The 16,578-nt window shown below is 46.1% G+C and overlaps 1 protein-coding gene across 1 annotated transcript; it reads right to left on the bottom strand.

Annotated features, from left to right (window-relative positions):
* Positions 1–3,385: 3,385 nt before the first annotated feature.
* Positions 3,386–16,098, bottom strand: COX5A (cytochrome c oxidase subunit 5A). The gene is made up of 5 exons (XM_075535644.1): positions 15,941–16,098; positions 8,458–8,574; positions 7,232–7,353; positions 5,792–5,915; positions 3,386–3,551 (listed from the first exon to the last, which is right to left on the bottom strand). The coding sequence occupies exons 1-4, from the start codon at positions 16,035–16,037 to the stop codon at positions 5,802–5,804; spliced, it is 450 nt and encodes a 149-aa protein (XP_075391759.1). The 5' UTR covers positions 16,038–16,098; the 3' UTR covers positions 3,386–3,551; positions 5,792–5,801.
* Between the last annotated feature and the right edge of the window lie 480 nt (positions 16,099–16,578).

Genomic DNA, 16,578 nt, shown 5'->3' with positions numbered 1-16,578 from the left:
TTGTGTAATTCACATCATCTATGTACTCTTCTTGCCAAAATATTTAACTCCCTTCTACAAAGGAGAGAACATGGCGGCTCAGCTGTCACCACCCACTGGTCATGTCTTGCTCTGGAGGCTGGTGTTGGACAGGTTTCAGAAGCTTCCAGACGGAGATGGATAAAAGGCCTGGTGATCCCCTTCCTAAAACCAGCCATTAAAAAACCCCCATACTCACAGACAACCCAAGCAACTGATCATGGGCTGGCAGAGGATCAGGTCGAATGTTGTAATGGGTCGAGTTGGCGTTCTCACTTCTCTGAAGAATCACACAGCCTCAGACATGACAGGGGCAGCTCTACAGTGCCCTGCAGGGCCACCTGGAGTCAGAATTGGCACATGGGGTTAACACAAGTGGATTTAGACTGGAAGGAACCCTACGACACAACCTTACCTGCGCTTCAGAAACCACAGGAGACAAAAGGTGGTGGGCAGCTGTTCTGAACTCAGTGAGAGGGAGGGGCATACAAAAGCACCCTTGAGGCAGATTAAGCACTGGACCACAAGGTGGGTGGCGTTCAGACTTGATAGGCACTTCACAGGAGAAAGATGTGGCTGGCTGCTCCCATAAAGCTTTAGTCTCCAAATCCATGGGGCAGAGGTGTGGGGGAAGGGGAAGAGGGGAGGGAGTTCGACCGTCAGTTTGAGCCAAATTGATTCACTGGCAATGGTGAATGCAATAAAAACCACCAAGTGTAGTCTGCTCCTGGCTTGCTTGCTGGTTACAAAGCCAGCATTGTAGCTGAGGAAATCTGAAGGCAGGCTCCTTGTGGTTCTGTAGAGAATCTCCTAACTTTTGAATATTTGTCTGCTGCTGTTTAAGGTGAAGGACTGCTAGCAACTTATTTTCAAAGGGTTGAGCCACCCCCACCAAAAAATGTACACAAGGAGGTATCTGAAAGTCCATGTGAAAATTCCATTATCTTTGAATTCTAGTTTTCCACAGATCTTTGAAGCTCCCTCCTTTGCAAACAGACTACCAATAAAGCAATGTCAAGCTACTGGTTGCTTGGCATCTTGGGAAAGAAGAGCTGGACCTGTTGTTAGGGCGGAAGCCTATCCACCGAAGTTAAGGCAGTGAAAGCATCCTTTTCTTTCAACTATGGACAGTTTGCCATCTACTTCCTCGAAGACATCTTGATTGGGCATGAAAATCCACAAAGCTAAAGATGTATCCAAATCAACCTGATGTTACAACTGCCTAACTTGCCGCCCTCCCTCTGGCTCCCCTTGTACCTCCATGGCTCACGGTACAAGGCTTGGTAGATGTTTGATAAAGCCGACCACTGTCATCCCTGCACTCTCCCCCAACAGCTTTGCTGCCTTCATGTGAGCACATGGTTGTCTCCCTGTAGAGGGAGACCTTTGATTATCTCCTCCCACGGGGGCACCCATCAGCCCTCACTGCCTTCCCCCAGTGCAGGTATTGGGTTTCCTTACCTGTGAGCTCAGGGACTTTACTGTGACTATCACCCATCTTGTGACGTATGGAACTACTGAATATGCATGTCTATGACTACCTACACAGTCCAAAACAATAAAGATGCTCTCTCCGGCCTTGTCCCCCCTCCCCCAGTCTCCTCTTCCCTCGCTGTGTGCAGACCTGGCTGCTGAGATCATGGCCATCCAGGAAGTGAGCATGCTACCATGAAATGTGTCTGAATCCTTTATTTTACCATCTATCTCTCTTATTCTCTGACTTTACTATAATCTTTATATATATATATATGTATTTTAAGTACAGTTGCGCTTGCTGGGCCCGTGATGGTGTGAGGGACTGGTCTCCCCACTCACATGAAGATCATCACAGCACTATGTGCCTCAGACAATTATGAACCTGTGGTCCCTCCCTACCTTCTATGACCTTGAGAACATTTGCTTACTCTCACGTTTTCCCTTTGCACTACAAACCAATGGGAGCTTTCAACTAGCTATAGGAGTTGTTTCAGACCTTGTAAATTAGATTTAAATGTGGTTAAGTATGTAAATGAGGTCAGCTGTTAGAACCCAATAGCCCCTCTGAAAGAGAAAGCTGAGGCTGTCTGCTCCTTCATAGATTTAACCCCAGAGACCCAGGGGGGGCATTCGACCCTGTCCTGAAGGAATAAACCTGCAGGCAGGCCTTACTGGTGGGACGTACATAAAAGCCGTTAATAAAATCCACCCACCCAAAAGGCCAGCTACTTCATACAAGAATTAACTTCTGGGTGATGTCCAGTATGTGGTTAGCAAGCTGGGAATCATAACACGTGGACGACAGGACCCAGTGCTAGACAAAGCCAAGAAGACTGCAGACTGAAGAGCGGCGGTCTCCAACTACACATGAACACAGCGAGGCGGCCGCCGCATTGCCACTTCAAAACCAGCAAGGGGGCGGGGATCAGCTTTACAGTGGTAAAACCTTACTGAATTTAATCTTACTAATAATTTCCGAAATGACTTCAGGAGGGAAGACATCTCCATTCAACAGATTATGAGTCTCTATCACCTGACGCTGCAGTTGAAATGGGCTATGCTAGAAGTCACTCGGACCAAACCTTCATCTGGCACAGCGGTTCTCAGGGGTTCACAGCGGTCACCCGACTCCTAACAGTAGCAAAATTACAGTGATAAAGTAGCAACGAAAATAATTTTGTGGTTGGGGGGTCACTACATGAGGAACTGTATGAAAGGGTCGCAGCATTAGCAGCTGATTTCCAGCACTGTGGAACTTCTAAAATAAAACGCGATTTGTGTGTTTACTAAGCATCTCAAGAAGTGAAGCTATGTCCACAGTGGGGTCCTGGGCTGAGACTACGCTGCTGAGAAGGAAGGGAGGCACGGGGACTAGTGGAGGCACACACAATCACAGGGGCTGGCTCGGTACAGCACAGTACACCTGCCAACTACCTCAGTGATGTTTAAACCTGTCACCTGTGTGGGAGAGGTATACAATCTGATTTCTTCCCCAGCCAGTTCCTGGCACTGGCAACAAGTATTACCACATCACTTACCAGAGCCCCCTACTATGCCCACACCCCAGATGTCCACGTCAGAGGGGCCCTGGTGTCACGCTGCTTACAACACTGGGTTGCAATCTGGAAGACCCAAGGTCCTGAACCCAGCAGGCACACAGTGGGAGAAGGAAGAGTGGTGGTCTGTCTGTTTTGGAAACTGGCTGGAGCAGTTCTGTCTTAGAGGGTCGCTACGGGTTGGAATCAACTGGATAACGCTGGGCTGGGTCCATGCTTTCTAGAATTAAAGTGGTTTGCTCAGCTCACTGAGCAACAAGGCCATGACTCTGATGGGCCCCCTGTGGAGTTTCATTTCCTGGTTCTCAATTCAAACACACAGCACAATATTTAACTTCAGTTGAAACTCGTTTCCCTTTTATTAAGACACAAGTTATTCTTACATGGTTTGGTACTCAATAAAGGAAAACGGGTTCAAAAAGGTAATTATGTTATTTTCAGTATTTCCAGGTGACTGTTGACAAGCAAGTAGCAATACCAATAAATCCTTGGGAAGCCCACCTGTAAGAGAGAAAAAAAGAGTTAGTTGGGAAAGAATAAAGGCAGAGATGTTACCAATCAACAGCCTTCTTTAGTGCTTCTCGCCAATGGGGGCGGGACAGCACTACCCCTTTATGACTCAGTCTTGCCTACTGTGGTGAAGCGACATTTAACATGGCTCTTCTATCCATGTCTCCAACTTGCGGCAAATGATTTGGTGGGACTATGCGAGGGAGTGGTCAGTCTGGGTGGCCATTCCCCTATGTATAAGAGCATCTGCTCACAAGTAGGAACATCCAGGAAGAAGAGCCACCAAGCAGAGCATGTTCGGATTCCCTGCCTGAAGTGGCTGAGGAGCAGAGGCATGCCCCACAGAGACTAACGGGGGAAGCAAGGAGATCCCCTGAGACAGCCAGCAGAGAGAAAGGCTGGGCTGCTGGCTGAGGAGAGGAGTACTATGGCCCAGGAACTGTGTCATTACTGTTTTCTGATCCCGACGTGGGGCTAATAACCCTCCATGATTGCAAAGCTGTCTGTGAGCTCTGTGTGGTCACTGCAACACATCATGGCACCCGGCGGAAAGGAAGAGAGCTGTGGGAGGAGGCATGCCTGATCTCTGCATTGTAGCAGTCAGCGTGGGCTGCGGTGGAGCTAGATTCTCTTCCTCCCCCTGCAGCCAGAAAGGATCAGACATGGCCTCCAAGTCTACAGCCCATCCGCAGGCTTTGTGATCTTTTCATTGAAACCACTGGTCCTCATGGGGCCGTTCTTGTCTGGCCCCAAACAAGGAGCAATGTCTTGTGTTTTAAGGACATAAAATGTCATTATAGGCATAACAAAGATCTTCTGGACTCCTGGGAATAATGGACATAATAAAGATGAAGTCCAAAAGATTAGATAACCATTCAGTACATTTGGGAATGTAAACCATACATCTGAGCTTAAAGTAACTAGGACATACTGTATTTAGAAGACCTAGTTTTCTCTTAAATCACCAATCACACACATACACACAGCTCCCATTTATTACAAGATGAGCTATTTGGGGGAATGAAGCAAGCCCTATTCCAAAAGCAAACTTGAAAAGGCAGAGCCCGGTACCTATTTGCTCAGTTCCTCTAACCACAAGTAGGAAGACTGAGTGCAGAGATTCTTGGAATTCCAAGTTTTTAAAAATAAGTATTTCAAAGGGTATTCACTAGCAATACCCTAACAAGGCTGATTGCCTCTTGATTTTGTGAGGGAGTTAATATTAGCAACTTAAATAATTTCATTGAAACCTTTAAAAGCTAGTCTAAAAGTAAACCTCCTCTTCTGGTCCCAGAAAGCAACCCCCCTACTAAGCCTAATGAACGACATGTGCACACAGGAAGCCAAGAGTAGTGAGGAGGAGCGACTGTGGACCCATCCTGCCTGGACTCACGTGCAGGCCTCACCACTAGCTGTGCGAGGACAGCCTTGGAACCCACGGAGGCAGTGCCACGCTGTCCTGCGGGGTTGCTGGGAGCTGGGAGTGACTCGGTGGCTGCGTTTTGATAGATGGCCTACCTGACAAAGTGTCACAGTTGTCTCATCAGTTAGATGGGAGTAACTATAAACAGTAACTACCTCACAGGGCTGTTACAAGGATGAAATCCATTAATACTTACCGTAACAGAGCTTAAGACAATGCCAGGCATGTAATCAGAGCTACATCAACCACGTAAGTATTTATTAAAGAAACTTTGAGCTGCTGCTTATGTACAAAGGATTTTCTGCATCTTACTTCACTGCCTTCCTGAACAAGCCTGTGACTCTTTTCATGATTTAATTTGTCTTTCTACAGAGAGTCCCCAACAACATAAACTGGCTATTAAAAATAACTAGAAAAATTAAAATATTCACAATAAACATGTCTAATTCCATCCCTTAACGTCTGCCAACTCCCTGGTACAGGGGTACAGAGGGCTTGGGTACTATCTGAAGTGAGGCACTTTGAGGGGAGGAATGTAACTAGAGGAAATATGGCAAAATACCACCTGAAAACCTGGCTGTAGGTTTATGGGTTCAGTATAGTATTCTCTATTGTACTCTAAGTCTGTACTAAGGAGGCTTTTCTTGTCTCTATACCAGTAAGAGGACAATTAACAAAAATTCCAAGAAAAACCAGCTCCTTACGTTTAACATCACTGGTACTACACTCATGGCACTACTGTGACAAAAACATGTAAGGCCTTTCACCGTCTGAGAACACCGGCGACCACGCGGCCACGCTTGCTCACCTGTGGGCGTTTACACTTTGTCAAGGCCCAGTTCCTCTGGAGTGGAGATTCCCAGTTCGTTTAAAGTTGGTCTAAGTTCCTGGATGACATAGGGATAGATTTCTTTATGAGGTCCTGCTTTGTCCTGATGGCAGAGAGAAAATTCACATTTAGCTCTTTGAAAAGCTGTGTCTACTAACAAAAATGAATTTAAATATGCAGAGGCCAATATAGATTACCCACTTGTAAGTCAACACATCCGTTCGATAAAGAGGGTAAGTTATTTAGGAATAATTCAAGGTAGGTACCCGACACACTTTTGAGAATGAAAAACATTTTAAAGTCCTTTTTTTAAAAAAATCATTTTATCAGGGGCTCATACAACTCTTATCACAATCTATACACACATCAAGTGTGTAAAGCACATCTGTACAGTCATTGCCCTCATCATTCTCAAAACATTTGCTCTCCACTAAAGCCCCTGGCATCAGCTCCTCATTTTCCCCCCTCCCCCCACATTTTAAAGCCTTAAGCTACTGGAATAGAAGACGGTGATGACAGAATTTCGTGAAGGTAATTAAATGTGCACAGCAGGCTTCAGGAGTAATTAAATTAACACAGGAAGTTTTTAAAATCTGCCTCCAATTTGAGGCCCTAACTGAATTACCTCCCAGTGTTCGCTGCCTTACCCACTGGAGATACGGCAGTGTCACCACACAGACTTGAGTTTCTTTCACTCGCCCTTTCTTCACGCAGAGCGGTGCTTGGAGACAAAGTATGTTGGGACAGGGAGGTTTGTAAGAAAACTCACTAGGGCATACACACAGTTAAACCTGTACTGTCCCATGGTTCCTCCAGGGTAACAATTAAAAAGGCAAATGAACTAAAAAGTGTCAAGCTGCTATTCTGCCTTTAGGATATTCTAGGTCTCCTCAATTTAATAATAGATAAATAAAATCCTTACAAGCACACCTCATCTTATTGAGATTAGCTGAGACTGCTTTAAATAAAACGAAGGCTGTGACAACCCTGCTTTCAATGAGACTACTAGCATCAGTTTTCCAACTGTGTGTGCTCACTTTGTGTCTGTCACTTTTGGTCATTTTTTACACTTTTTAATCATGTTACAGTACACCCAATAGCCGCAAACCACAAAAATTGCCATCAAATTGATCAGATTCACAGTGACTCTATACACAGCATAGTTTCCAAGGCTTTGTAGATCTTTATGGGACCAGACAGTCTGAGTTTGACGGCTGACCTTCAAGTCTCATACAGCAGAAAGCTGAACATCCCTGTGGATATTCAGTGGACATCCTTAATTACGTAAAATAAATTCTAAAATGAAATTACTAAGCCAAATAGTATCGTGCACGATCGTAAGCTCCGTGAGGGCTGATGCCGACCAATGTAAAAGCAGCAAACTTCCCGGACAACGTCAGCATGAACTCGCCCACTGACCTTAACGACCTCTAGGATGCGAACGGCACTAGCAAAATCGTTGAGCCGTCTGCATGCTCGCAAAGCAGCATCGATGATTTTGGGCTCTGGGACCAGATCATAACCAACCAGTGTGTTCATCCCTGTGAAGTCAGGAAAAGAGAAGCCGTGTTAACTTGTGACACTATCCGAACCTACGTGCAAACACCATGCTCACCACCATGGGTTCATTTCTCTTCACAAAGGGCCTTTTCAACTCCCATCTCTAACTCGGAAGGCAAGGCGGGAACTGTAGCACCGAGAAATGCTTACGGGGCGTTAATGAGACGAGTGAGGGCATCGGGAGATGTTACAGAGAAACATCAGAGAACAGACTCAGGACATTCAAGCAGAAAACGACTGGGTCTGATTACTTTTGGCTCTGTGCAAAATGACACATCTTAAAATTTAAGATTCTGTTAATGGGAAGGCAGAATTGCTCTTCTTTTCATGACTTCTACTCAAGATGATTAAACATTTCTGTGGGTGCAGCAAAACAGTCGTTGCGTTTTCTGCAGAAGCTGGAAGCGGTTGGGTTCCTGCTTTTATTTATTCTGGAAGATTAAACAAAGGGCACGGGCACCTGTAAACAAAGCGTTAGTGTAGTCACAGTGGCAGCATCCTCGCACGCTTAAAACTAGGAACTGGTCTTCCAGAATGCTATGTTCAATAAGCATTTACAACTTAGGAAAGATAGGTTCCCAGCTTACTTAAAACTGGATGTTTACGGGGCAAGGCAAATCTGAACCAAGAATGAAAACAAGACCTCAAATCACTGCCAAATGATCATTTATGTAAATTATCTGAAAAATATAAAATATGGTGAACCCTTCTTCCTGTAACATCACAGGAACAGCTGTCAGCCCGGGGAGATCCCGGGGACTTTTGGCAATGTTGGCTACATTTCACACTGCTACAAGTTGGGAAGGGGATGCCAATGACCTCTCGTGGGTAGAGGTCAGATACTACTAGACAGCCTAAAATGCCCGGGGCAGTTCTCTTTCCCCAAAGAATTACCTGCAGGGAAAAGTCATTAAAACCCTGCCCGACAGGAAGCACCTACAACAGAAGCCACACACTTCTCTAGCCGGGTGCTGCACCACGGAAGTCAGCCTCTGTGACGCAAGTTTTCGAGAACGTAGTGGAAGACTACCCAGAAATTCCTGCTTCCATACCAAAACTGAGAAGTATGGCCACGTTCTAGTTACCTTTGCGCAATTCCCAGGCATCGATATTCGGCTTGTTAAAGTATGTCACCCAGCGAGCATCAAACTCCTCATCTGTCTCGTGAGACCCATGGGAGTAGCAGCGAAGTGACTGGACAGCTGCAATGAAGAAAACAAAACACTCAATGTACAAATTAGTACTTGTGTTATGTAATGCATTCAACTGTGAACCAACTGTATCCAGGCAAGCCCAATGGTAGTCTCTCTGGTTCCAGCTCACACACGCACAGGGAGACACGAACACTACTCTGTGGACAGGGGATGGCTGCGCACACGTTCTCTCAAGAACCTAGCTGCCTGAGAAGACATGTACAGAGGTGTAAGTACAGGCCTGTACATATGTAAATATATAATATACAACGCTAGGAAGATAGGCCTATGTGCACGTATTTATATGTTAAGCATTGAGGTAGCTGACGACATTGGGCCTCTACTCAAGTCCTCCCTCAACCCAAGAATACCTCGTTCTAATAATCTGCCATTTTGTGACAATCTGCCAATCTGCCTTCCTGACATGATCGCTGATGACAAAATGGGTGCATAAGCAAATGTGGTGAAAAAAGTAGATAGTCCCCAGCTATTACAAGATACAGCATTTGGGGTCTTAAAGGCCTGAAGATACACAAGCAGCCATCTAGCCGAGAAGCAACAAAGTCCACATGGAAGAAGCACACCAGCCTGTGTGATCATGAGGTGTCAACAGGATCAGCTATCAGAAGCCCCAGAGCCCACCTGTAGACATTTGGACATTCCCTCACAGAAGGGTCACAAGGAAAGGGGTAGCCAGCCAGGGTGCAGTATAGCACCGACAAAACACACAACATTCCTCTAGTTCTTTAATGCTCCCCCCATCTTCGCCAACTATCATGACCCCAGTTCTACCTCACATCCAGTCAACAGCTCTCAACACTCGAATCCAGGATAGGTAATCCCCTCAGGAGCAGTAATGGGAGTTCCAAAACCATGAGGGGAAGGGGAAGGGGAAGGTGGGAGGAGAAGGGGAAGTGAGAGGGAACTGATCACAAAGATTGATGTATAACCACCCCCCCCCGAACCCCCCCGGGGGGAGATGAACAACCCTAACATGGGTGAAGGGAGACAGCAGACAATGTAGGATATGAATATAGGTAGAATTGGGGTCATGATAGTGTGGGGGTGGGGGGAAGCATGAAAGAACTAGAGGAAACTTGTATGTTTCAACGGTGCTATACTGCACCAACTGGTTCATCTCTTCCTTGTGACCCTTCCCTTCTGTAAGGGGATGTCCAGTTTTCTACAGATGGGCTTTGGGTCTCCACTGCGCATTCCCCCTCATTCACAATATAATTTTTTTGTTCTGGGTCTTAGGTGCCTGATACCTGATCCTATCCACATCTCATGATCACGCAGGCTGGTGTGCTTCTTCCATGTGGACTTTGTTGCTTCTCAGCTAGATGGTCGCTTGTTTACCTTCAAGCCTGTAAGACTCCAGACACTATCTTTTGACAGCCAGGTACCACCACCTTTCTTCACCACATTTGCTTAAGCACTCATTTTGTCTTCAGCGATGTACAAATACTTTTTACCTTACTATCATATGTCATAGTAGGGAAATTATTCAGGTAGTGCAAGTGAAATAAGCCTTATGGTATGATATGAAATATATCTTTAAAATTAAGCAAAGGAAATACTACGTATGTGTCTATTTTCCTTAGTGTCTAATGCTAGCTTAAGACTGCTAACAATTTCACTGGGAGAAGACTTTTTGATTCACTTTCATTAACAGTGGCTACCTTTAGGAGAAAACTTTCTGAAAACACTTCCCAGATTGCCTGCATTTTTATAAGCAGAGTATTAACTACCAATTAAAAAATAAAGTCTAAGTTAGCTTTTAAACAAATGTGTAATACTTTCATGATTAACTTGTTAAAAATCTTAATGCTCTCCATTAATTTCTATTTCAAAAGAAATTACTTTCTCACAAAAAGCAATGGCTATTTTAGATACACCATATCAAACTATGTCTTCTCCCCACAGCTTATACCCTAAGGGGGAACGTGGCCTCTGACCTACAAGGGGGTAGCTCCCCAATAAAAACCAGTCTGCTGGGCAGAGCTTTTGCCCCATGCATTTTTCCTGCCAGGCAAGCATCCAGCAACTCACTCTCCGTTAAAGCACCTGGTTCTCTCTGCTCAGTGATTTTTTTTTCATAAAAGCAGTTTCGCCTGACCCTCAACTTTTGTGATGACCAATTTAAGAGAACAGTGTGTGGCAGAAACTGTTGTGATGTTGAGCACAGCTTATAAGGGCAGCTCTAATGTGTACAGGTGGTTTTCTCCTTTCAAAAAAGGTGAAATGCTGATTGATGACAAACCTCGTTCTGGACATCTGTCAACTTCCTGAATGGACAAAAATGTAGATTCTTAGTACATTTGGAATTCATTCCAGCAGGTCAGACTGCTATTTGAGCTTTCTATTTGAAGGTTCTGAAAAGATTGCATAACAGTGTATGACAAAAAAGGCCTGACTTGTGGCAGACATGAGGCTGGTTTTGCCACCATGACAATGCTCCTGCTCACACAGCCATCTCAGGGCACCAGTTTTTGGCAAAAAATAGCATGCCTTTCTTGCCCCACACACCTTACTCCAACGACTTTTCTGTTTTCACAGATGAAGAGGGACATGAAAGGACAGTGATTTGATGATGTAGAAGGGGTGAAGGGAAAAACAAAAACAAAAACAATGGAGGTGTTGTCAGCCATTCAAACAGATGAGTTGAGCTTGAAAATGTTTCCAAGACTAGAATCACAGATGTAACAAATGTATTGTCATGAGAGTACTTTGAAGGTGATATGGTTGTTTTATTAAAAATATTTAAATACATAGCTTTTGGGGAGAAATTCTGTTGTTTGGGGGGGGGTACCCCCAAGTACTTCTACTGGAAGCAAACAAACAGGCGCTATATGATTTCTAAGTGAGATATTTGAATTTAATAACACAAGGAAAATGGCTTCTTCTGGTCTTTAGTTTTTGCTCTGGTCAACATGCCATTTGTGATCCCTACAAGAAACCTTTCCATTTTTCCTTTTGCCGAACGGGGACTGGGGAATTAGGGTTCCTGTCAACAGCCTCTCAAACAGGATGAGGGAACAGGATTTGCCCACGGGTGTCCGGAAGCAGCACACACAAGCTGCTCAGACACTTTACTCTATCACTATTTTTTTTGGGAAATTAGCTCGTTTGTTTCCTCCCTAAAATGTAAATACCAAAAACCTTTATGTGTATTATGTATATTGTGTGTATCAATAGGCAAAATCATACATAGGACTTGTCACCTGGTAGGTATTCAATAAATGGTCACTATAAAGATCAATCTCCTCTTATAGAAATCTTAATTTATAAAAATAAACTCACTAACAACAAGTCATTTGTGACTCATGACAGCAGAACTGCCCGTCAGGTTTCTGAGCCGTTAAAATCTTGAGAGGAGTAGACAATCTTATCTTTATCCTGAGCAGCAACTGGTGGGTTCAAATGGCTCACCGTGTGGCTAGCAGCTTGGTGCATAACCACTACGCCACCAGAGCTACTTGGTGTAAAAATAAAGCACCCTGAAACTTATCCCACATACACTCAAGTATAAGCCGAGTTTCCCAGCACATTTTGAATGCAGTTTTTGTGGTAAAATTAGGTGCCTCAGCAGAGATTCGGGTTGGCTTATACTCAAGTATATACGGTACGTCTTGTTATACTTAATTTATCCTAAGGCCATAACAAAATACCTATAATTAGTTCCATGGGAGCTCAGCACAAGTTCCAATCTTTGCAGAGACCTCCAGGAGGCCTCCACCCAAGTCCAGAATGCAGTGGACCAGTACAGAAGTGGACCGGAAGCCCACATGGTTTCCCTTCTAAGGCCAGGAAAAGAATGGCTCTCTAGACCGCAACATTTCGGAAAAGTGAAGATGTTTAATCAAAACTGCGTGTATATTTAATAAATCTTACAACACAAAATACTCACATGTAATATGTCAGAAAGCAAAGTATAAACAACCCTCTAACCCAGTGATTCTCAATCTTCCTACTGCCTCGACCCTCTCATACAGTTCCTCATATTGTGGTGACCCCCAACCATAACATTATTTTTTGTTGCTACTTCATCACTAATGTTGTGACTGTCTTTTTTCCTGGAAACCCTCTGGGGCAGCTCTCTGGTCTCACAAGGCACATGACCCAACAGCAATGGACCACAACAGTCACATGGGTGTAACCTTTGTTCAAACTAACATTATAAACAGTACAGTTTACTGTACGTGGATCATACCTCAATAAAGATAAAAACACACCGAGAAAACCAAAGAACCAACTGGCCTTTAGGACAGCTTCGGACAGAGATACGTCTCTTAGAACAGCATTCTAGCATATGATTGATCCTGAGTGGAATCTCTGCAGATCAATTTTTATTTAAGTAAAAATAAGATGCATCTGGGAAAATGTGAACATCTGTTTTATGGACATTAGCTAATGTTCCCCATTCCCCCTCACTGTTTTACCTAGAAGGAGCTCATAAAAACTGGATGCTAACCACAGGGTCAGTGGTTCAAACCCACCAGTTGCTCCAAATGAGACTCTCTGCTCCAGCAAAGGCTGACAGGCCTTGAAACTCCTGTATAAGGTCACTGTGAGTTGGAATTGAGTCAAAGGCAGTGCGCTTCAGTTTTGGTTAGCTCTGTCTAAAAACCAAGTCAGTATATAGCCCCTCCCCACCGAGGTGGGGGGGGATGAATAATAGAAAGGTGAGTGAAGGGAGACAACAGATAATGTAAGACACTCATGAACAATAATAATACATAATTGATCAAGGTTTCATGAGGGAGGGTAGGGAGAGAGGGGAAAAAAGAGGAGCTGATCACAAGGGCTCAAGTAGAAAGAAATTGTTTTGGAAATGTTGATGGCAACGTATGTACAAGTGTGCTAATATCACTGAATGGATTGTTATAAAATCTGTAAGATCCCCCAATAAAATTATTAGAAAAAAAAAACAAGTCAGATACATAACCTTCCTTTCACAAAACATTACTGCACAACTTCAGAGATTTCATTTATCCACCTGAGATCTCCCGCTACAGGACATTGAAAGTTTTCATAACAGTCATTGGGCCACTTGTCTGAGGGCAACTAGGCAAGCGAGAAGGAAGGACTGTGAAGGGCACATTGACAGGTTCCAAAGCAAGGTTATTGAGCTGCTTGGCTTACAAACTCCTACCCCCTTGCAGGTATCCCTCTGCGCTGCTCTTGGGGTAGGTAGATGGGGGCCAGGTGCAGGTTTTAATGACTGACTAAAGAACTCAGCCATTAATTAAAACCATCATCATCTAGTTATTGGAAAACAATCCAATTTACAGTTGAAGGCTTCCCGGAACAAAGGGGAATTTCAGTTGTTATTAAGTATAGCAAACCAGAGTCCTCAGGTCCATTCCCCTAGACCACTTTGTCAAGTCTACCTGCTATCATTTGAATTCTGAGAGCTTCAGTCAAGGAGCTTAGTCCTTCGGCGTTCCCAAGTGACTAGAATGTCTCCAGCCCTGCAGTGGTAAGTCCCAAATCTATGATATGCAAAAATGTAACAGTATAATAGAGCAAATAGGCACTCTTGAGCCTTTTCAGATGTGTCAGGTGTTAAACTGTATTACTTATGAAACTGATATGATTACCAAATATGATCCCAAGTTTCAAGGTGAGACACTTGAGGCTTAAGGAGGTCCAAGTAACAGAAAGTAGCTACCACTTCTTGTAATCAATACTGCCTCCTTGTGGCAATTAAATCCCATCGGTTTCACTTAGCCTGGTCAATGGGACACCCCAAGAGAGAAATGTTAAAAAAAGAGGGATCTTTTAAAAGTTGCCAAACACGTTTTCTCCACCTGCAACAAAAACGACTCCCAAAATCTACCTGAAAAAAAATTTTTTTTAATTCAATAGCTTAACAATTAAAGGGGGGGGGAATGCTGAAAAACACCACGATGGGTCAAACCTAACAGTGGCTAAGAAAAGAAAGAATGCTAATTTTCCAAGGTGGGCCTCAATTTCCTCTTCTGTAAAAATGGCCCTCGGGGTCTTAAGGATGCACCCTAGTCTCAAGAGTGTGTGTGTGAGAGTGAATGCTTTGAGAATGATTGGGGCAGGGAATGTATGGATGTGCTTTATACAATTGATGTATGTATATGTATGGATTGTAATAAGAGTTGTGTGAGTCCCTATAAAATGTAAAAAAAGAAAAAAAATGTAAAAAAAGAAAGAAAATGATTAGGGCAAAGAATGTACAGATGTGCTTTATACAATTGATGTATGTATATGTATGGATTTTGATAAGAGTTGTATGAGCCCCTAATAAAATGTTTAAAAAAAAAAGAGTGTGTGTGTGATAAATAGAAGACGTTTAAATCGAGTGAAAACCAAACAACAAAAAACACTGCACACCCCCCACCACTAACTACCTGCCTCAGAGCAATCCTACGCGGTCGGTGCTGCAGAGTCTAACAAAACACCCCCCACAGCCAAGGAAAGGAAACCGACAGCTTTGTTCGGAGCTCCCGGGATGTTTAAATGTGCGGTCACGCGCCAAGATCGGAGGGCCCTTACAAAGGATGGTATGTGCAATCGGGGCGCGGATCTCTAACGGAAAGGCAAAACACAAGACGGGAGTGAGCGGCGCACGTCCTCACTGCAGTAGCCTGGCTTCGAAACCGTTCAAGAAAAGCACCCCACGAAGCTCCCCCGGGCTGGGAGACCCCAGTGTCCTACTAGATCCGCGGCCCCGCAAACGATAACATTCCCATCGCACGACGTCTCAGCAGCATCCAGTTGTCAGGAAACGTGTGAATCCGCCTCCAGACATAGAAAGCGACGCGCAACCCGCTGTGAAGGTGACACCCGGAAAACGCGCGCCCAAAGAAACGCTGCCTTGGAGGCACCGGGCGTCTCCTTCACACGGTAACTTACTGTGCCCTCGAGACGGCCAGGGCGACGGTGCCCGGGTCCAAGAGGGGCCACCCCGCCCCCACCCGGAACGCCGCGCCCGCTGGCTCAATGTCACCTTCGCCCGGGCGCTGCAGGCCAGTGGCGGCCACTCCGGGCCAGGTGACCACGCGGCCGGCGCCGGGACGCGTCCCTTCCCCGCACGCCGCAGGAGCCCGGCGGGCACCGAAGGCTCGCGAGTGCCCGGAAGCGCAGCGCCCGCGCCGCACTCCGCCCGACCCTGAACGGTCCGCGGTGCCCGCGCCACCAAATCGCGCTGAGGGGAGGTTCGGGGGCGCGTCCCCGAGTCCCCACAAGTCGGGGCGGCCGCGATAGAGGGCCCGCGGTCACCGCCGGCCCTAAGGGGAGGACTTAGGCCGCGGGGGGAGCCTGCCCTCGAATGGCGGCGGGGGCCAGGTCACCGCAAGGACACGCGGGCGCGGGCAGGAGCCGGCGCGGGGTGCCTTACCGGCGGCGGGGCCGGGGGCCTGGACGGCGTGCCGAAAGCCTCGAGGGCCGGCCCGGGCGGCCGCGGCGGCGCAGCGTTGGAGAGCAGCGCCCAGCATGACGGCGATGGCGGCACGCTGGCGAAAGCTGAAGGGAAGCCGGGTGTGAGCGCGCGGACGTTCCCGAGCTCGCGGGGGCGGGGCTCACGCAGCGACGCACGGCGGGCGGAGCGTACGGGCCCGCCCACTGCGGCTCTCGCGCTCCGCGGGAGGGGCCTCGCAGCCGTAGCGGGCTACGGCGGCTCGTTGCGGACAAACCAGGCCGCCGCGCCCTCCGGCCGTTCCAGGTCGCGTGACCTGCGACGGCCACCGTAGAGCCAGGATGGCAGGAGGCAAAGAACTGGAGGAGGGTGCTATTGATGGTCGTGTAGGGTTCGAGGCCAACTCGGAGGGCTACTCGTATCTCCTGAAAAAAGAAACGATAGCGATAATGGCGACAAATGATAGTATGAACACTTCTTAGGGTTATGAGAGTGGGATGGGGAAGGCAGGGTAAAATGAGGAGCTGATACCAAGGGCTCAAATAGAACGTAAATGTTTAGAAAATAATGATGGCAACATATGTACAAGTGTGCTTGACACATTTAATGTATAGATTGTT

Source organism: Tenrec ecaudatus, chromosome 17, assembly GCF_050624435.1.
Source record: "Tenrec ecaudatus isolate mTenEca1 chromosome 17, mTenEca1.hap1, whole genome shotgun sequence".
Classification (NCBI taxonomy): Eukaryota; Metazoa; Chordata; class Mammalia; order Afrosoricida; family Tenrecidae; genus Tenrec; species Tenrec ecaudatus.
The sequence above is the reverse complement of the archived record's forward strand: the minus strand, read 5'-3'. Positions and strand labels throughout refer to the sequence as shown.